The 21,836-nt window shown below is 35.4% G+C and overlaps 1 protein-coding gene across 8 annotated transcripts in view; it reads left to right on the top strand.

Moving 5' to 3' along the window:
* Positions 1-21,836, top strand: part of USP34 (ubiquitin specific peptidase 34) — a 133,124-nt gene that overhangs the window by 107,899 nt on the left and 3,389 nt on the right. For 5 of the 8 annotated variants that reach the window (XM_065739432.1, XM_065739433.1, XM_065739431.1 and 2 more), the window contains 22 exons: positions 3-50; positions 783-848; positions 1,493-1,573; positions 2,771-2,856; positions 3,494-3,662; positions 3,747-3,821; positions 4,657-4,808; positions 5,208-5,256; positions 5,365-5,469; positions 5,592-5,636; positions 6,997-7,101; positions 8,600-8,747; positions 9,702-10,336; positions 11,667-11,824; positions 12,722-12,800; positions 15,789-15,915; positions 16,228-16,335; positions 17,430-17,534; positions 17,649-17,773; positions 18,797-18,949; positions 19,849-19,972; positions 21,677-21,756. In XM_065739432.1, coding sequence (XP_065595504.1) covers positions 3-50; positions 783-848; positions 1,493-1,573; positions 2,771-2,856; positions 3,494-3,662; positions 3,747-3,821; positions 4,657-4,808; positions 5,208-5,256; positions 5,365-5,469; positions 5,592-5,636; positions 6,997-7,101; positions 8,600-8,747; positions 9,702-10,336; positions 11,667-11,824; positions 12,722-12,800; positions 15,789-15,915; positions 16,228-16,335; positions 17,430-17,534; positions 17,649-17,773; positions 18,797-18,949; positions 19,849-19,972; positions 21,677-21,756 — 2,823 coding nt within the window. The remainder of the gene's footprint in view (positions 1-2; positions 51-782; positions 849-1,492; positions 1,574-2,770; positions 2,857-3,493; positions 3,663-3,746; positions 3,822-4,656; positions 4,809-5,207; positions 5,257-5,364; positions 5,470-5,591; positions 5,637-6,996; positions 7,102-8,599; positions 8,748-9,701; positions 10,337-11,666; positions 11,825-12,721; positions 12,801-15,788; positions 15,916-16,227; positions 16,336-17,429; positions 17,535-17,648; positions 17,774-18,796; positions 18,950-19,848; positions 19,973-21,676; positions 21,757-21,836) is intronic. The other 3 variants (XM_065739436.1, XM_065739435.1, XM_065739434.1) reach the window with 2 other exon arrangements.

The raw sequence follows: 21,836 nt of genomic DNA, 5'->3' as shown, positions 1-21,836 counted from the left end.
AGTTAAGCACGTCTTTTGTACTAGAGACATTTATTCATTCAAAGGAAAAGGTATTCTGTTTATTTGTAAATTATCATTAAGTCAATGCATGGACATAGTGAAAAATCTGTACTTCTCCTTTGTAGAAGTGTGATACTGAGATGTGCATAGTACGGTTGAGAGGAAAATGTTTAAAGACTGTCATTCAACACATTATTATAAACCAATGTCTATATTATAAACAAAATGTCTAATATTATAGTAAGTGCTGCACAGTGGAAGAATGCAGGATCTAGATTTAGGTTACTTTGCCTCAGCAAAGCATTGGGAACAACTGACCTGTTGTTCTTTTCATTTGTAAATTCATAGATATTTCATATTTTAGCAAATACTTGTTTAAGTCTGATGCATTATTTACAGTTGAACAGTGGTTATACTCATGAGTGTTTAGTCAGAAGTGCTAGTGTGAGCAACAAACAAGTTTTATTCTATCTGAACTACTTTTATTCTCAGTATGCTTTTAATTTTCTCATCTGTGTTTTACTAAATACTGCTAATTCTAGAGTGCCTGTGATTAGCAAGAATATGATTGTTGCAATATGATGGCAAAATGGAAATAAGTAGATAGTAACTAAGCATCGTGTGATTTGCACAGTATATATTTCAGTATATATAGTGGCTTGTAGCTGCATGCATATCTGCTATATGCTTAAGATTCAGTATTTTAACTGAACATGTAGAGATTTTTAAAGATTAAACTGTAGTTTATTGTATTAAGATTTTTTCTGTATTTCTTTTTGCAGCCTACCATGCTTCAGTGGATTGAACTTTTAACAAAGCAGTTCAATAACAGTCAGGCAGCTTGTGAAGTAAGTGACTTAGGAAATCAGCAAAGTACAAATCAACTTCCTATATATTGTTTAACTTCCCTGGAGGTTTGTATCCCTGGAATATTTTAGACTATAAACTACTATATTTGGGTAATTTGTGCACTATGAGATGAAATCCACCTCTCTGAATATTCAGTGCAATATGCAAAAAATGAATATTCAATTTGAATGCATCATATTCTGTTGTTACCATATGTTCTCTACCTCTAGAAATGGTGAGGCTTTTCCACATTTTAAAATGCAAAAGAGATCTAATCCAGTAACTATGGTCTTGTTTAAGTCTGTCCCTACTCAGCAAGATTCAACTGAGTTTTCATTGTAAGCATTATTTTTCATTCTGTTGATACCACTTGTCAGGATAAGCATTTCCTTCCAGATAATTGAATAATGGCACAATGAACATATGGGGATATGAAGATACTGGTTTTGAATTTGTTTATTTCTGTTGGTCCTTATTCCTTATTTCTCATGCACAGAAGACATTGTCTTTTCCCTTGTATTAATGCTACTTTTTTCCTTAATAATAGTAACACTAGTTTCTCTTCAAACTTAGTATTATGCAAAAAGAAGATTGGACTAGAACCAGCTAGAAACAAAACTAACCAAGTTTGTGTTTTCTGCAGTGGTTTTTGGATCGTATGGCAGATGATGATTGGTGGCCAATGCAGATTCTAATCAAGTGTCCCAATCAGATTGTGAGACAGGTGAGACAGAAAAGATGTTCCTGCATTTATCGGCTGACTGCTTGACCCATAAGCAGATGTGGGCAAATTTTATGACACATACAGTGACTCTGAAAGGTTACATTGACACCTGTAGTTGTCATTGTCTTTCTCATTCTTGCTTGGGGTTTAGAGAATATACTTATGGGAGTGTTATTGTTTGAAGCAGAATATATCTTAATACAGTGTCGTATTTAGTATCATAAAATGTCATAGCAGATACTTAGTAAGATTTCTACAATTCCCAAATGATCTCTACAAAATTGAGCATCTTACATTAAACGTGTTTGTTTTTTTCTGAATCGATTCAAAACCAAATAAAGATGTACATTCAGAAGACCATGTACACTCAGTATCTCTTATTGAAAGCTCCAGTTCTAAGCTTCTCTTCTTCCTGTTGTTTTTGGGTGGGGGGTTAGTTTTATAACTTTTCTCATGAGTTTTTTTTTTTACTAACCCTTTCTGGAAATGTTCAAAATGAAAAACTCAAAAACAAAAAAGCCTGCATTAGTAACATTGGGATATTCACAGTTAAAATTAATATTACTAATTAACTTGCATATATATTTACATTGGCAGTTGTTCAGGTAAAAGCTTTAGCAATTACTTTCTCACCTGAACTATTTTAACTTTGAATTGCATCCATTCAGAACCATACAGTTTCTGTATGCAACCCATCATAAAAGCATCGTATTTAATGGGTAATCACTATGCAGAATCTTTGATGAAACTCTAATCCTTGCTGAAATTTTATAAATTAAAAAAAAGGATGAAAGGAATTTCCTTAAAATGTTCACAGGAGTTCTCATTATAGCTAGAGGCAACGTGAAAAAAATTGCTAAAAATGTCTATAAACATTTCAGAAAATAGGGATAGAAGAGAAAATGTTTCTGAGCAGAGATCCTAACTCCTGTTTAAGTGACACACCTATATTAAAAACTCGTTTTAGGGTTTCTTCATGAGATCTTATAGAAATCACGTTTGACTGTTGTTTTAAAATGTCAGATATTAATACATTAATGAATGGAATGTGGATGCCTTAATCTCAGCTGTAACCTTTGAATGAAGTAGAGCTGAAAGAAGTATTAGGAGACGGAATATGTAATCAATATTGCAAATATGTATTGACATGTATGGAAAAGAGTGTACATGTGGAGTTGGTGTATTTATCATTTGCAGATGTTCCAGCGCTTGTGCATTCACGTGATACAGAGACTGAGACCAGTGCATGCACATCTTTATCTTCAGCCTGGGATGGAAGACTGGTAAAATATTAACACCTGAAAACTTCTATTTATTACTTGCATTACAGCAATCACTTTTTGTTTAACGTATTATTTTAAATGGCCTTGTAAGCATGAAATCATACTGTTTCAGTCGTTTATTATTCTACCCTTAATGCTCTGATAACTTATAATGCTGTTATGGTAGGTGCCAATGTATAGATCTAACTTTTGGAAGTATTTGTTCTGTTAGATTGTTTCAGTGTGGTCTTCCTTTCACTGTGAATAGTAAGCTGCAACTACACATTGTATGGCTTACATGTGAGAATCTGATTGTACATTGTAGCATATAGAGGTCAGTTTTAATTTGTAAACTGGAACAGGAAACTGAAATCCAGTTCTGTGTTGTTTAACTAAATCAATTGTCATCATAAAGTAGGGAGAAAAAAAAAAAGATGACAAACCAGATTCTGTTTTGATCTATAACTGTCGCTGTTAAAATTCAGGACGTGGAAATATCATTGTCATGTTAAAATACAGAACTCAGTTTTTTCTGGAGATCTAGGTATCATAGTAGAAGAGAGTGAATACTGCACAGTTTTCTGAAAACAACTAGTTGGAGATGAATGAATGCTCCATGCAGTTTGTGTGAAATGTCTACACTGGTTTATGTTTTCAGTTCGGATGACATGGATGGTCCTGTGGAAGACATTGGCAGTCGCTCCTGTGTAACACGTTTTGTGAAGACTCTCTTGTCTATTATGGAGCATGGTGTTAAGCCCCACAGTAAACATCTCACAGAATACTTTGCCTTTCTTTATGAATTTGCCAAAATGGGTGAAGAGGAAGTGAGTATAGCCTTGTAGCTTTAGGAATTGTGTATGCGTATCTGTGTATGTATTTTCAAGTAATTCAACATCTGTGTGTTTCAGAGCCAGTTCTTGCTTTCACTGCAAGCCATATCAACAATGGTTCATTTCTACATGGGAACTAAAGGACCTGAAAACGTAAGTTAGTGCAAGAGTATCTTTGATAACAAGAACTAGACTTTCATATGTGAGATCATTTAAATTACTTCAATAATTACAATCCTTTATCAATGTGAACACTATTTTAAAAATATACTAAACTGATTACACTATAAACCATAGTTGTCTATTTAAGACAGAAATAAAAATGAAGAAGAATCTATTAAAATTGCCCTCATCACACTATTAATAACAAATAGTTGCATATTTTTGTACACCTTAGGTTTATAAACTTTTTATCTTAAATACAGCACTGTACCACTCTCTGTAGCGATTCAGTTTAGCTTTTGCATTTGTAAATACAATTTAGTTTGTGAATATTTGAATGTGAAAAATTAGATGAACCTGATTTGAATCACAGGTTCATTAAGGTGTTTTAGAAGGGAAGACCTCATAATGGCCTTCCACATACTTAAAGGGAGCTTCCAAGCAGAAGAGAAATCATTTTTTTACATGGGTAGATAGAGGTAGATAGGACAAGGGAGGAAAAAAGGAGAGATTTAGACTAGATGCCCAGGGAAAACTTTTTCACTCAGAAGGTGGTGAGGTGCTGGCACAGGCTGCCCACAGAAATTGTGGATGCTCTGTCTGTGAAGGTGTTTAAGACCAGGTTGAATGGGGCCTTGGGCAGCCTGTTCTAGTGGTTGACAACCTTGCCTGAGGCAGTGGAGTTGGAACTAAATGATGTTTTGAGTCCCTTCCAATCTAAGCCATTCTATGAATGAAAGGTGACAGTATATGTAAAAACACATACAGTTTCTCTGAAATTAAAGCACCAAATGTCCACGTGGAAGTTTTTCTATTTTTCCTTCAGCCACAGGTTGAAGTACTTTCTGAGGAGGAAGGGGAGGAAGAGGAGGAGGAGGAAGATATACTTTCTTTAGCAGAAGAAAAGTACAGGCCTGCTGCTCTTGAGAAGATGATTGCCCTGATTGCTCTCCTGGTTGAACAGTCTCGTTCAGAAAGGCAAGAGCTTCACAAAACCCGAACCCAATTTTCAATACGTTTGTTGGAAATGGGGTTAGAGGTTTATGTTTTGTTTTTGCTTAAGTTGCTCTCTTAAAAGCATAAATGAGGTTGCATTATTGGGTCCATGGTACTTATCTTTCATCGTTGACCAAATGAAAGATTCAGAATAAAATCTCTGAATAAAATCTCTGAATAAAATTTTTAAGTAAAATGCATTCAGTTGCTCTGATTTGCAGTTTGTTCCTTTCAGTCTGTCTAATAAAAATATTTTTGTTCAGTTTTATGTCAGTACCCTTGTTTTATGCAGATATAAATTAGCATTCTCAGTCATTAATTCTCTTTAAGCTAACTTAATAATCACAGAAGGAAAATGATAAAAGTTTTCTTTTATTTTAGGCATTTGACTTTATCACAGAATGACATGGCAGCATTAACAGGAGGAAAGGTAATCGATTTTAAATACAAATGTATAAACCTTAAAAAAACCCAAACCACACATGTATGTGCATATATAATTGTAAACAATGTACTAGTATCTAATTATTTGTTTTAGGGTTTTCCTTTTTTGTTTCAACATATCCGTGATGGTATCAACATCAGGCAAACTTGCAATCTCATCTTCAGTTTGTGTCGGTACAATAATAGACTTGCAGAACATGTAAGTATCAGAAACTACAGCTGTTTGTTGAAGATGTCATCTACTAAGTGTAGTGGGATGATTTATTATTTTATCTGAATAAGCAAAAGTCTAAGGGAGTTCTGTTTGTTTGTTTTATTCAGATTGTGTCCATGCTTTTCACATCTATAGCAAAATTGACTCCTGAGGTATGTAAACCTACTACTTATATATTAAATAGTTTATTTTAACTTTTTTTTTTTTGGTTGTTTCAATAAGCAAAGTGTTATTTAAGTAATTTAAAAGTATTGCATGGAAGATGATTCGTGAAAGTTTTTATGACATAAAGTAAAGCTGAACTGCTCTGTGTATTCAGTTTTCTGAAGTGGAAATCTGATATGCAGTTTTGAATGGAAGTTTTATTCAAAACCAAACAGGATATTTCTAAATTCTCCACCTATGTCAATTTTATAAGATGGATAAAAATAAAACACAAATGCTAGAATAAGTGGAGATAAGGAATTACCTTTTTGTTGTTTGAGTTTTGGCAGACTGTTTACAGTTCTGTGCATGTAAACGCTTCTCAGTTGGAATAAATTCCTGCCCCAGTAACAATTCCACATGATAAAATAGAGAGTGGAGCTCATGCAAGGACATTCTTGTATGCTGCTGTTAGAAAACTAAAAAGCAATCAGGAAGAACTGAAGGTATGTCAAAGAGAAGAGACGTGGTCACAGTTGGAAAAGAAGTACATGTGAAACCATTCTCATGACAGCTTTGCTTTGTGTGATAGAATGGGCACTATCAGATGGCAATCTACTTCCCTCCTATCATGCTTTTCCTACATTTTATTGGGGTTTTTTGTTTGTTTTGCATGTATACACACGCACAACAGATGCTTTTGCTGAGGTGCAAAATGTAAAATAATAATAGTAAATGCTTTACTGAAGCAGTGTTGAAAGCTAGATTAATATTATCAAACTTAAAATAGTAAGAATAATAAAGCATTTCACGAGAATAAACATATTGGTGGTTGCACAGAGAAACCATAGGCCAGAAATAATGATCAGTGTAAAACCTAAGAAATGAAGTGATGTTTTGGATAAAGGCTTTGAGCTACATGTTACCTGTTATGGAAATAAACTTAAAAATGACATTTCTTAGATAGTGATATCAGTAACAGGAAATGTTTTGTATTCTTAAATGCTTTACAGCTTGATTTTATTCCCTTTGTTCAGAGAAATGTCTGATTTTAAGAATATATTGTTATTTCCTTGTAGCTATATGTTTCTAGTAGTTTGATCCTGTCTAGTATGAGAATGATTCCTTCACTAGCAGTAAACAGTGGTTTAAATCTGAATGTGGACATAGTAGAATTAAGATGCAGACACAGATAACCAGATGATTTAGAGATTACATAATAAGGGATTAAAACTAATTAAAATATTAACTTTTGAAGTTAGTGGAAATTATTCTTAGGCAATTATTTGAAGTGGTTTAAAGACTAAAAATATTAATGGATTGAATGCAATAGATAAAAATGGCTTTTTTTATTTTTATGCATTACAGGCAGCCAATCCTTTTTTCAAATTGTTGACTATGCTAATGGAATTTGCTGGTGGACCCCCAGGAATGCCACCTTTTGCTTCTTACATTCTGCAGAGGATTTGGGAGGTACAACTTGTTTAAAAAAGAATCAGGAGCTGAATTGTCTTGCTCAATTTTTTTTTTATGTACATGAAAGGGTTTTTACATTTCACTGTCATCCTTCTTTGCATCAATTCATGAATTTTTAAAGAGCCTTTTTTCTTTTGGAGAAACAGCAACAGTAGCAACAGTTTATAAACGTCCTACTCTCACTTTTACTGTTGTTTTAATAGCATTCTGATTAGCTGGTATTTCAACTCTTAGTTTAATGAGAAATGAATGCATAATAAGGGTCTGGATTGCTTCTTCTGAGCAAATTCCACTTATTTTTCTGAATTATCCTTTTACAACAACTGTAAGCTGTTTTGAGGGCCATTCTTGGTTTGCTTTTTTGCTCACTATGTTCTGATTAAGTGAATATCAGTTTGACATTTGTAGTTCTCTGTAAAATAATGAAGAATCGTCTAGCCCATGGAATCTAAGGAAGAATTGCTGTAGAGCTGGAGAATTGACACAGATTTCTAAATTGAGAAATAAATTTTTTAACTACGTGGCACAGTTTAATCGGGAAATAAAGAAACAGATCAGGAATTAAAGCTTTAGCTTCAGTTGAATTGCTGTTTAAGTTTGTTGCGTTTATTACTGTCTGAAGACTACAAGGGACAAGCTATTGAAGGTTCTTTCCCTTTTAAAACTTAAAAAATAAATAAATAGAAGGGAGAAGATGATACATTTATTTTTTAATGTTGATTAAAATTTTACAAGCAGGATGTTGGTCTTTGTTAGCTGCCTGTATTCTTCAGGTGGATTGCAGTAGTTGGGAGCATCTTCAGCAATGCAGTGTGTTCTCCTAGGAGGTTTTTTTCTCATCTGGGCACCTATACCTTAGGTTAACAGAAAACAGTTTATAAAAAAGTGTTAAAATAAAAGAACTAGGTTTATTGGCTTGATAATGCATCAGTAAATTTCCAGCCTTGTAGAACTAGAAAGGCACAGGAAATTGTTTCTGTAAGGTTCTTGTAATTGTACAACAGCACTCCACAGGTTTTTTATTACCTATGAAAAACAACAGATGAATGTATTCCTTCAAATTGTGTATCAGATAACTAGTAACAGCATAAAACCAAATCAACTACTTTGCATACCATTTATATTCTTCTCATATAACTTCAGTAAAAATACTGATTCACCATTAAGATTTTGTATTACCTTAGAATTTTTGTCAGTCTTTATCTGTTTGTAAAAACAAGATTATTCACTTTTAATAGCACTTAACATTTCAAGGTTTAAAGATCTTAAAGTGTACCTAATGTAGAGGAACTGCCTGGACTTGCATTTTCAAAAGTATGCTGAAATTTAACAAGGGTTTTCTTTGTCTGCCCTAATGCTAGTTTGTGATATGTACTTGGATACTTTATTTTAAAAAGTACTTTGAAAGTCATGATATCAAAAGCTCTAAAAATAGCTACAGTTAATAAATACTACTAAGGTTAACATGTTCTTGATTTTTCCATTCTTCTTTCAGGTCATTGAATACAACCCATCTCAGTGCCTGGATTGGCTAGCTGTGCAAACGCCTCGAAATAAACTTGCTCACAGCTGGGTGCTACAAAACATGGAAAACTGGGTTGAACGTTTTCTTTTGGCTCATAACTATCCTAGAGTGAGAACTTGTAAGTTAATCTAAATGGAAAAAGAAATCGTGTTGTTGTTCCAAGTTATTAACCATATGATATTCCCGTAGCAAATGAAATAGATTATCTTGTGCTTGTATTTTCTTCATCTTTCCAATTGTTTTACAGTTGCTGCATTTTAAAGTATTGCTTTAACTGTGCCTCATTAAGAGATGGCTGTTATATCTTAAAGCTGTTATATTATTTCATTACCGAAATAATACATTAGTAGGTTCTTTACCTTATGTGATTAATCCATTTAGTCCAGGAAAACTAACTAACTAAGCCAAGTTGTTCTCTGTAATTTCCATTGCATCGTTGACAGGAATAGTACTTGCTTTTCTTTCAGCTATCAACAGAGTAATCTTTAATTGAATCGAGTCCTTTGAACCTGTGGATCAATAAGTTTTTGCCTCTGCCCAGCCCTAACATAAACTGCCTCTTTAGGTTGTTATGCTAGGAATCACACTGCCAGTATTTATCACATCAAACTGTTGAGCCTTTCCCATGTCTTTACGACTTTTGAAAAGAGGATTTGATGGTAATAAGCCACACTAAAATTTAATGCAATTTCTGTGGCTGAAGGATGTGTATAATCTTAGAGGCACAGCTTTGCAACAGCCCTGGTCAAGCAGTAGAAAACAGTCATAGAAATCTTCTCTTAATGCATTTCAGTGATGGAATGTTTTGTGATCGTTATGACAATTAGAACCAAGCAGCAGACAAATATAGGCTGAGAAGGTTTGAAAGCTAATCTCAACATCTCCTAACTTGCTGTGTGCTAGTCTTATCTACTGTTTTGTTCATCTCTAGTGGGAAGATAGTCACACCAGATTCTGTAAAATGCTTTGAAATCTGTGAATGGGATATGCAGTGTAATTTAACTTCTGTTTAAGTGTCTGTTAAGCATTTACATCATTTTTGAAAGTGTAACACTCCTGTTTTTATTTGAAGCTGCAGCCTATCTCTTGGTGTCGCTTATTCCAAGCAATTCCTTCCGTCAGATGTTCCGATCGACCCGCTCTTTGCACATCCCTACACGTGATCTGCCTCTCAGTCCAGATACTACAGTAGTTCTTCATCAGGTCTACAACGTGCTTCTTGGCCTTCTTTCAAGAGCTAAGTTATATGTGGATGCTGCTGTTCATGGCACTACAAAACTTGTGCCCTACTTCAGTTTCATGACATACTGTTTGATCTCAAAAACTGAGAAACTCATGTTTTCTACTTACTTCATGGACTTATGGAACCTTTTCCAGCCTAAACTTTCTGAGCCAGCTATAGCCACCAACCACAACAAACAGGCTTTGTTGTCCTTTTGGTACAACGTCTGCGTCGACTGTCCCGAGAACGTGCGCCTTATTGTGCAGAACCCTGTGGTGACAAAGAACATTGCCTTCAATTACATCCTTGCAGACCACGACGACCAGGATGTGGTGCTCTTCAACCGTGGGATGCTGCCTGCCTACTATGGCATCCTGCGCCTCTGCTGTGAGCAGTCCCCTGCGTTCACGAGGCAGTTGGCTTCTCATCAGAATATCCAGTGGGCCTTTAAGAATCTCACCCCGCATGCCAGTCAGTACCCAGGAGTAAGTCTGTGTTTCCTCCTTTACAGGATGCCTCCTTTAGTGAAAGAATTGGAAAGACCTAATGAATATATTCAGTGGAGAAAGTGTTCCGCTTTAATTTATCAGTATGTGTTTAGATCTGATTACTGTAGTGTCGGGGAGAAACTGTTTTGGGTTTTTCCTTGCTGTGTAGCAGTTGGAGAACAGGTGTTTTTTCTGGAAGCAGCCACTAGATGTTTCCAGAAAATTCTGTCTGATTGTAGGAAATAGGGGAGGATCTTTTAATGGTGTTATTGTAACACACTGAGCTGGAGGAATTCCCAGGAAGCTTTTTCTTTGCTTTCTGTTTCTGGGACAGGGCCAAAATATGATGGCCTGGTGATGACTTTGGGAATGCTTTTGTGCCTGTTGTTAAGTGTTGGCATTCTGTGAGTTCTGCTGTCTCTGCGACATTATAGCACAGTAAAAATAGATACTAGTTCAGGTGGTCCGTGTGTAATCCTGAAAAGCCAAGCTTACAATTTTTTTAGGAGGGGAAGCATTCTATAACTTTTCTATATTATAAGTTTTCTATAACTGCTGATCTAGTGTTGATTTTAGATTGTTTAGGGGTATACAAGACTAGAAAACAATTGAGAGATTTTCTTCCCTGCATAGGGGAGAAGGGAATATAGAAGCTTCTACGTTGAACTTCAGTCCAGTTCAGCTCTCTGACTACACGTGTACTGTAGCACTCGTGTAAATAGTCCTCCTTTCTTCACTGAATACATCTCCTGTCAGAAAGGACTTTAGTTCCTATGGCATGTTGAGTGTTTTCCATGCACGGTGACTTTCAGCAGTTTCCTGAACTCTGTAATTTAGAATATAAAAGTTGTTAGAGTTTGTGTAAGCCTGCTACAAAAGTATGACCTTAAACTGCCGAGAGAAGACAGGAGGATTGAGTACTTGGATCCATATTTCTCATATTCTTTTGTCTATGCATATATAGCAATGAGCTTTTAGAGAGCATTAAAACATTCAAAGTTCAGAAAGATTCATCTCAAATATCTGTGTCATAATCCAAATAGTAAATAGTAAAGACTAAAAGCAAACCCCATTGAACGTAGCTTAGGCATCCACAGCTTCTGTGTCAGAATTTTACTTTTTAGGAACTCTTTAGTTTTAATTACTAAAGTTTAAAATGTCTGCTGATTTTCTAACAGGTTAAAATCTTATCCCATATGAAGTTGTTTTAAATATGTTACTTTATGTTTTATTTATGACTTAGTAGGTGTAATACAGGGGAACTAAGAAATAAAATATAAACCATAATATACTGAGATGTCACTAACTTAATGTTTTTATGTTTCAGGCAGTAGAAGAGCTGTTTAACCTCATGCAACTTTTCGTAGCTCAGAGACCAGACATGAGAGAGGAAGAGATAGAAGACATAAAACAGTTTAAGAAAACCACCATAAGCTGTTACCTGCGCTGCTTGGATGGACGATCTTGTTGGACTACTTTAATAAGGTACTGTAGTATTGAAGTTGTGGCATAGTTTGAATAAAAATGGTATTTTGTAGAATGTGAAGTACAATAAAACTTAGTGTTGGTCATTTTATACTTTTTCTTTTTTTAATTTTAAGGATACTTTTATTCAGAAATAAACCACCAGATCAGATTACATTTTTCCAAAATCCATTGATTTTGAGTGTAATTTATTTTAGAAGGTTTCAGCATGTAAAAATTCAGAAACTAAATAAATACTGTACACTAACCAGGTATAAACAAGATATATAGAAGATAAGTACGATATACAAGGTAATTATTGCTATGGTTCAAAAAGAATTGCCAACATAAAATTACTAGAGCCCTTGAAGGGGAAAAATATCATTTAAACATGCTAATTCTGCATTCAAGCTGAAATTCTATTCTCAGTCTACCATAATTTGTCTAGATTGACAAAGCACTAATTTCATTTGCTGTTGGTGACATTGGTTATTTTGGGGCAGAAAAGTTATATAGAAATTATATTTGTGGAATGGAAGTTTATTGTTGAAATCTTCAAATTGTTTTCCTTTTCTAGTATATCTTGGTAGCATATCTGGAACAGCTGCTTGGGGTTGTTTTTCTTCTGCGTTACTGCAAATTGTCCGTGTGTGTAGGTCAGGTACTGGGGTTTTAAATACAGCAGCTGATATTGAAACAGCTCTGTGAAAAGGAAGATGGCCTCTACTACTTGAAAGGTTTTCATAGGTCATCTGTCACAGGATGCAGTCAGATTTTCCCAAATGCAGTGCTGAAATGAATGACTCAGTGCATAATCCTGTCAGTTCTGCCATATAAGGTGGGCACAACAGTTCTAAGCATATATAAGAATTACTGGAATATTTTTCAGTGTTCTCAATGTTTGCTTTTTTTTCCTAGTGCCTTCAGAATATTATTGGAGTCTGATGAAGACAGGCTTCTTGTTGTCTTTAACAGAGGGTTGATTCTGATGACTGAGGTAAGTATTTTTGTTATTAATTTTAATAATCAGCTCTTTTTTTTTTTCATCAGTCCATTACATTCTTCCTTACAGCATTCGTTTTAGATTGTTTTAGTGTGATATCATTTACAATACAGGTGGAATATGTGGATGAATTACTCAGATGTGTAAAACCCTAAAATTTTTAGGCTCATAGGAAGGACAAAAGATTTATGAGACATGCTTGACCTATAACATACAAATTTAAATGAGTAAATGTGAGGCAGTAAAGATCTTCATATTTGATAAAAATAAAAGCTTATTTGATAGTGATTTGGTAGGGTAATTATAAAAATGTGTAGCTTAAATAGGAAAGATGAGCAAGAAGTAGAAAGGTATTGTCTCAGATAAGGACAGATGCTATGAAGTTCACAGTGGAGAGCAAATTAGGAGCTATTGTATTTTGATCTACTAGATCACAAAGCAGTAAAGGAAGTGGATGAGATCTTTTCTGAGTTGGGAGTAATAAGAGAGGTTACGATACAGAAAGAAGAGCTTATATCATTCACAGATGGTAGTTGTGATTAATATTTTTTAAGAAGTCTTGAGGCACTTCTGAGACAAGTCTCTCCAGGTTCCCTATTCTGCTTTTTTGCATGAAGGAGTAGTTGAAGAATACATAAACAGGATTTTCTTTAAGATGAAACTAAACTTAAAACATGCATTTCTGGAGCTCACAGTATATCACAGTGTAAATGAATATTTGGACTGTGATGAGATCAGAATTGGTTCAAAATAGAGGACTGATAATATATTAATGCTGAAATGGGTACAGTCGGATGTCAGGCCTCCCCCCACCAGGAGTTTCATTTACCAAGAGTTTCAGTACTGTCCTGCAGTGGTGTAGGAGAAACCTGAAAGACATTGCTGAACTGTTAGTGGCTGCTTTCTGAAGTGGCTGAGGTACCATAAAAATGAAAATAAAAGTAACGTTGATTGTTCAGGCTAAACGGGGCTCTGAGCATCCTGCCTGAACTCTAGAAGTCCCTTTTCATTGCAGGAGAGCTTGACTAGGTGACATTTTAGGGCCCCTTCCAACTCAAACGATTCTATGATTCAATGATAATAAACTGGTATAAATCCATGGTAGGAAACAACTGGGTAGGAGGTAGTTTTAGTTGTACAATAAATGAGATCTTGTGTAGGGATCTATTCCAATAGGTCAGCCAGCACAAGTGGAAGTCTTCAGGTGTTTTTTGAGCAAATGTTTGTAATTCAAGTGTTCAGTCTGCCTTAAGGCATGTGGGTGGATTAGGAGGTGCTTTGAGATCAGCCCCCCTTAACCTTTTGATGTCATTAGTTTGTGATTTCTCACAGCAGAAAAGGCTGGAATTACAAAATCAGTTAGGAAAGGACACAAATGAAGACACTCTTGTACTGTTTGAAAATTCATTTTTCCCAAGCTTGTTACAAATATGCTTCAACTAGCTATAGTTGGTTACTCTGGAATATGTTCCTTTCTGTCTTGTAAGCATTAACATTCCATAAGCTAATGCTAAAACATTAGGAACTGAGCTCTAACTTGATTTGTATATGAAACTAATACGTAGATGTATGTACAAGATACATATGTACAAAAGAACATACCTTGGTTAACTTTGATTCCTACAAACAATTGATAATTAAGTTCCTAATGAATGTGTCATGCAAGGTACAATTTGTCCTTTGTAAGACCTTGCTAAAACTGAGCTGCTTTATGACTTGAAAGTCCCAGGCCTTGTCTTCCCTTGTTCACTGAACATATTTTGCATAATGAAAAATACTGCATCAAACATTTGTCAGGTCCAGAAGAGTTTTCCATTCTAGCAGGGCTTGCCATGAATCTTTTCTCTTCATTATAACACAAAAATGCCATGTCAAGTTTTTTGCGTTATAGGGAATGAGATTGGGCTATTTCAGAGAAAGAAACAACAAATTAAGTATCTGTGCTGCTGGGAAATTAGTTTTCCTTTCCAGTATTTCTATAAATCTCAGATGCCCAAAAGATATTTTTGTTAGGAAAAAAAAAAATAATAATAATTCATCTAATGTATGTGCAGTCATATAGCATATGTCCTTAAGCAGAACTTTGAAAAATGACTAGCATCTGTGTCAGTCTTGCAGGTTGTTGTTCTGTGGTTGTTTTTTTTTTTGCTGAAAATTTGTATGCCCATGCCTTTCTTTACGAGTTTCTAATATCACTTGGTATGTTGGCAAAAAGATAAGGCTTAGAGATAGGAAAATACTGTACCTCAAGTTCTGTTTTGCTTATTATGTTTTAGATAGCTTTTGTATTTAAAAACTTTGTCATTATTTGTTGTCAAAGATAACTGGTAGTCTACATAGCTCTCGCTAAAATAAAGTTTTTGTTTGAAAACAAATTTGGAATGTTTTTGAATGGGTCTATAAGAGTTGCTTTGGATATCACAAGACTGCTCGCTCCCTGAGCGGAGATGAGGGGTATAGGAGTTACTGTTACAGTAAATTTTACAAATTCAGTTTCCCTCTAGCATGCAGATATGAAGCATTGCATATGTTTTTTTGGGTTAGGTGAGAAAAATGCAGTTCAGCCTTATGGCCAAGAACAAGTTTCAGTTAAACTTCCATGGATTACTTAGTGTTCATTCTTACACAAACTGTATGTCCTGGTCAATAATCATATTTAGTTGCCTTAAAAACTACCCAGTCATCATCTGTCCCTTCCTCCCTCCCTTCTTTCTCTCTCACATTCTTTCCCTCCGTCTCCCTCAAACTTATAATCTAAAAAGATTCTTCAGATTTTTTTTCTTCACAGTAAACATGTTAATTGTGTAAACAACATTGGTCTACTTCAGTGTTATGTTTCTAGTAACTTTTGATTGCATCTGACATGATATACTTGGATACTTTCTTGTGCATTAAATAAATGTAGCAGTGGTGTTTGCAGGATAGAAATAGAAATGATAATATGTTCTTTGGCAACGTGAAGTTGTGTGTTTTTTCTTTTAGTCTTTTAACACGTTACACATGATGTACCATGAGGCTACAGCTTGCCATGTGACTGGAGACCTGGTAGAACTTCTGTCTATATTCCTTTCAGTTCTTAAATCAACACGTCCGTATCTTCAAAGAAAAGGTTTGAACTCTTCAAAGGTTTATGCTGTTTGTCTCCTAACTAATTTTTGTGATGCAAAACCATGTATTCTATCTTGCTTAGTATTTGTGTTTAAATTTAAACTTTCCATACAGGCAATTACTAAATTGTTACTTGTTAAATTAGTTTTTACATAATCTGAAACTAGATTTAGTTTGAGATTAGATTTCTAGAATGAGAAAAAGTAGTGTTAGAGGAAAAAAGACAAATTCTTTAGCACTTAAATTCCATACTTCATTTAGAGAGCTCTCCTGAAAATAAACAAGCAGATTTCTGTGTTTTTTGCATTTGCAGATGTGAAGCAAGCTCTCATTCAGTGGCAGGAACGAATCGAATTTGCCCATAAGCTTTTAACTCTGCTAAATTCCTACAGTCCTCCAGAACTTAGAAATGCTTGTATTGGTAAGTCATAATATTGTGGGTGCAGTTAGGAAGGATCTGTTCTATGCAGTTATCTGATGGGAAATTTAAATTCTAGCTTTTAAAGTGCAAATGCTTATTAGATACACTGTAGATTTGAATTTTTGATATTATTCTTGACAATATATATCATTGTTGCCATTATTCCAATATTAAATAATTCTATTTTCGTAAGGGTGCTGTTAGTATTTGTACTTTGCTAGGCGTGCAGACTGTGCACAAAAAGTCATAGTTCATCTTGAGAGGCAGATTTGCAGCCTGACATATTAAAAGTCAGATGCGTGATTAAGGAATAAAGTGTTGATTCAGTTATCGGGTCAGTTTAGAAATCAAATCCCAAATCTTTCATTAAAATTGGAATGCTAACTAAAGATCCACTCAAAGGAACACACTGACCAAGTTGTTCTGCATTGCAACTTTAGCATCCACTTTTATGATCCATTTGGTGGAAAGTATAATTAAATTTAGATTAAAATAATGAACTTGTAGAGGTGAAAGCATTTACTTTCTAAAATAGTATGTATAGCTATTTCGTGTAATATGTCTGGTTTGTGGTAGAAAGCCTATTCCAGAAATGTTTTCGGACTCAGACTTTCAAAATAAATTTTAATGGATGCAGTCTGCATTTTTTTCTGGCATGCTAACGATGGCCTAAAATTTTCTCCACGTTAAAATTGATTTATGTGATCTGCATGCATTTTCCCATTATTTTCAGTGCCTTTCTAATTGTCCTCCTTGACTGCTGCTGGTTACGTTTTCCAGGTACCAAACCTGATATGTTAAAGGAGAATGAAAGAGGGTTATTTTTATTGAGCTTCTACTTTCTGCAAGCTGGCACCCCTCTCATTGGTTGTAGATTCACTGTTGAGCAGGCTTTTCTACAGTTGGCAAAGGTGAAGGGAGTCCTGAGTAATTCAGGTCTATTCACTTTGCGTGTTGTTCACAGTAAGGCTACCTCCACAGTGCACACTAGCAAAAGAGAGATGAAAGAATTGGAAAATGCATGAGCCATAAGTTAAACTGTTTTCTGTTAAGAAATAACAATATGTAATAGCAAAAAACCTTTTTGTTTGTAGATGTCCTCAAGGAGCTTGTACTTTTAAGTCCTCATGATTTCCTACATACTCTGGTTCCATTTCTACAGCACAATCATTGTACATACCACCACAGTAATATCCCAAGTACGTATTTCAGTGATTGTATTTTGAAGTTTTGTTAAACTTACTTTGTCATGTTCTTTATTGATGTCAGATACTGACCTTTCCATGTCTATTTTATCCTGCCTTGTACTACAGTGTCTCTTGGACCTTATTTTCCATGTCGTGAAAACTTGAAATTAATAGGGGGAAAAAGCAATATTCGTCCTCCACGTCCTGAGCTCAATATGTGCCTCTTGCCTACAATGGTAGAAGCCAGCAAGGTATGTAAGCAGTCTTAACAACAGCTGTTTTTTAGTTGTTTTTCCTTTTTATAAAAAGAATAAGAATTCATTAGTGTATTATTTCCATTTTCTTTGTAAACAAAGCATAATTCTTCTTCAAGATGTGTTGTCCTCATATGGTCCATTCTAGATGTGCACTCCAGAGGCACCATTTCCCTGCCTTTGGTGGTACAGCTTCATTATTCCAGATATGATAAGAGTTGGAACTTTATATTCTGGATGGAAACTACCAAACTAAAAACTAAAAACAAAAAATATCTATAAATAAAAAAAACCCAAGCCCACATTTTGCTAGTTTTCCAATCTGTTTGTAGTGTTTATAAAGAAAATTCAGGAATAGCCCAGGGATTGGTCCAAAAGGGTTTGAAACAACTGTTAATAAATACTAACATAAAGTAGATCCTCCACATTTCATTAAGAGTCCATTCCAGCAGGACTGAAGCACAATCTACTAATTGTTTGGGTAAAATACCAGTACTTGACATACTTAGGGCAGTTTTATAGTGCTTTGAACCTTTTACTTTCTACTTTCCCTTCTGTGGGCTTCCTTCTGAGATGCCAGCTCTGGTGGGGGTGACATCGTAGTCACTTGTGTGTCCCAGTAGTACAATTGAATAGCGGTGGGATTCAGCTTGCCAAACTTTGACTATCAAAAGGTTGTTGTTCTGCCCTTTTGTGGCTAATGGAGAAGAATTGGTGCCCTCAGAAGATCGATCCTTCATGTCTTAGGCACCTGAGCCTGGGCAGCAGAGGATACTCAAATGAGTAGATTTTAGATAGCTAAAGCCAGCTAAGATGAATCCCACCCTTAGATGAATATGTATGGACAACCATTTGAAGAAGGAAAGCTGGTTACTTGCTGTAAGGTAACCGTAGTTCTTCAAGATGATTTGTCCACACAGATTGTGATCTTCCTCCTGTGCTAATGCAGAGCCCTAGGGGAATTCTTAACGTTGAAGGATTGAGTGGTGGTTGAAGCCGCCATACCCCTTATGCCCTCAGGTACAGTGGTCGCAAGGACACACTGAGTGCAGGCACAGCCCCAGTGGACACTGCTATTCAGAAAGAATCCAGTCTCCTGCACATGGGGTGTGTGTGCACGTAGATGGGAATCTGTGTGGGCAACACATTTCGAAGAAGCACGGTTACTGTAGGGTAAGTAACCCTTCTTTTTTAAAGCTTTCAAAACAATGCTTCGTGTATTTGTGCACCATCAAATTTACTATATGTTTGTTTGTTTTTCTTAAATGTGTAGAACAGGAAATTATCAGTGTTTTTCCATCTCATATTCAGCAGCAGTGGATATGACAGAAAATAATGTGAATATTTGAACTGAAAAGTCATATGACACAGTATTTTACAAGTTATACCGAGTAAAGATACTGTAAGGACTGGAAGATTTGTGAGCCTCTAAAACCCACATCACAATTAGGTTTATCTGGGTGGTTTTGTTTTGTTTTGTTTCTCTTTTTTGCATGCTATTTTTAATATGTTTGTTTTGAATAAGATTGCATTTTGTTTGCTTGAATGTTTGAGATTTCCTTTTGGCTCTCTGGTCTACGGAAGCCCATTTTGAGTACTTACATCCAAAATATATTAAATACTGGCATACAAAGCCCTTGGGATGTTTACCATTTGGTTTGGGATAGTCCTGAAAATACTACTTTGAGAGCTTGTGAAGATTTGCAGAGTAGTACTGTACATATTTAGATATCTGAATATGAGTTAAAATGATTGTATTCTCATTCTCTTTTAAGATAAGGTATTAATGCAGCATTGCATCTTCTCAGTCCATTTATTCAGGATCCTAGAGTTTTACTGGTGTGGGAATGTTGTGTGTCATCCTCTGCCATTCTCACCATCGTGCATAACAAGGACACTGATGAGACACATCTGTACATGGTTGGACTTGGGAATCCCCACGCTGTATTCCTGTAGTATTTGATGAAATGTTTTAGGGCAAGAAATGCAGGGAAATCAGGCTAGATGCTTGGGAAATCTGGTAGTGGTCAAGCTGCTTATGTAGTTTAAATGAATTTCTCTTAAATCTCCAGGGTAAAGATGATGTTTATGATCGTATGCTGCTAGACTACTTCTTTTCTTATCATCAGTTCATCCACCTACTATGCCGAGTTGCAATCAGCTGTGAAAAGTTTACTGAAACATTAGTTAAAATGAGTAAGTATGAAAGTTAAGCAGCTTAAGGATGTTGTGTTGTTCTTTTTTTTATTGTGATAACTGTGAATACTTCTTCAGCAAGTTTTACGTTCAGCATTCTTAAGAAATAGCTGCACTTGTGAAACGCTGCATTATTGACTGTGGAAATTAGTTTCCCATAATCCACCAAATGTTATAATGCAGTGCATTCTTACCCACATGACTCTCATGCTTCAGGCCTGTGCAGAAGGCACATACGGCAGTCTGAGAATTCTTTCTCCTTGTAGATTTGGTTTGACACAGACTCACTGAAGCTTGTTCTTCTGCCAGTTTAAGTGTCTTTATGTCAGCTCCAAATCCTCATCATCTCTGCCAAATAATGTAATTTCTGGCAGTTACTGTTTATCTGCTTGGGAGCATACAAGACAGTCTATACTGTCAGTGACAGCATTTGTTCTATAGTAAAACATAGGTTTATCTTACTCTTTTTGGAGGCCCATCACAACAGTTAACCTAAATTTATGCCTATCCAGTCACGTCATTTGTACCTGAAAGCAGATATTGTTTAAGCTCTACCATTAAGTATTACCAGCATTTGGGGCTTCTTCCTATCTCAGTGTAAACCTAGTTTTTAACATGTGTGAGCAAAGGTGTTGCTGGCTTTATCTGTCTGAATTGCTCCAAGCATTCTGCCTGACTCACTGCAGAAGAGCATCCTGCAATGAATTGCCCATTAAATGCATGTTTTACTTTGAAGGCACACAGTGGTGGGTATTTTGTTATTTTTTTTCCCACCAATTGACTCTAAGATGGGCTCTTCTTTCCTGTGTGGCAGATGCAGAAAAAACTGCACTCAGTCACACAAATACAGTTTCTGCATAGGTAAACATTTTAGGAGCTGTCTCTTCAATTTAGTCATCAAATTGAGGCATCTAGCCAGATTTCCCTCTGAAGTCACTCAAGAGAAACAGGTTCCATCCAAGAATAAATATTCTGCTGAATAGTAGACACCTTAAGCAACATGAACCACCTTCAAAAGATGCCTGCTTGTTTTCCCTCTCTGATGAAGCCAAGTAGTTAGCTAAGATTAAATGCCAAACTTTTAGATAAAGCAATACAAAATTAATTTTGCTCCAAACAAGAGTGGTAGTAGAATGTTTATTTGATCCCCAAATCGCCCAACTGCTCACGCTTCATCATACTTTTCAGATTGTAACTCTTGCATTACTGATTACTGTAGGTTGTGTTAGTTAAAACAATTCACTGGAAATGTGTATCTTTGCTATTGGTGCTTGGATAATAATGAGAATTATACAATAAAATTTACGTGCTATTTTTATGAAAATTTAGAACTTTTTGAAATTTGTAGCTGACCTGCTAAAATGTAAGAAGACTTGAAAGTAATGCATGTAAGGAGTAACTTGAAAATAATGAGAAATTCTGATTACGAATGCAAAACTAAAGCCAGCTCTGTTAGTTGTTTATTTTACATTTCCCAGAAGTTCTGTAGAAATATGTATTAAAGGTACTGTAAAAACTTGACAGACCAGAGGTCTTTCCAACCATATATTAAAAAACAAACAAAGAAACAAAAAAACCCAACCTTATAATGTAGACATATCAAATGTTATGGCACTTCGGTACTGCACATATGAATGAGTATCTCCTAGGAAGATGATCCTTGCCATTATTTGCAAAGTAACTTCTGTTTTCTCAAAATTTTAGGTGTTCTTGTTGCATATGAAGGTTTACCTCTTCATCTTGCATTATTCCCCAAACTTTGGACTGAGCTTTGTCAGACTCAGGTAAGAGTCAGTGCTTTAGGAAGCTAACAGGATGAAAATACAAGCAAAATAAAGCAACTGTGAAACAAGTTTTAACCTGT

This window comes from Cyrtonyx montezumae, unplaced genomic scaffold, assembly GCF_038088225.1.
Source record: "Cyrtonyx montezumae isolate F1298 unplaced genomic scaffold, pur_monq_1.0 scaffold_24, whole genome shotgun sequence".
In the NCBI taxonomy this organism is placed as follows: Eukaryota; Metazoa; Chordata; class Aves; order Galliformes; family Odontophoridae; genus Cyrtonyx; species Cyrtonyx montezumae.
Note: the sequence above shows the minus strand (reverse complement) of the source record. Positions and strands in the feature narration are given on the sequence as shown.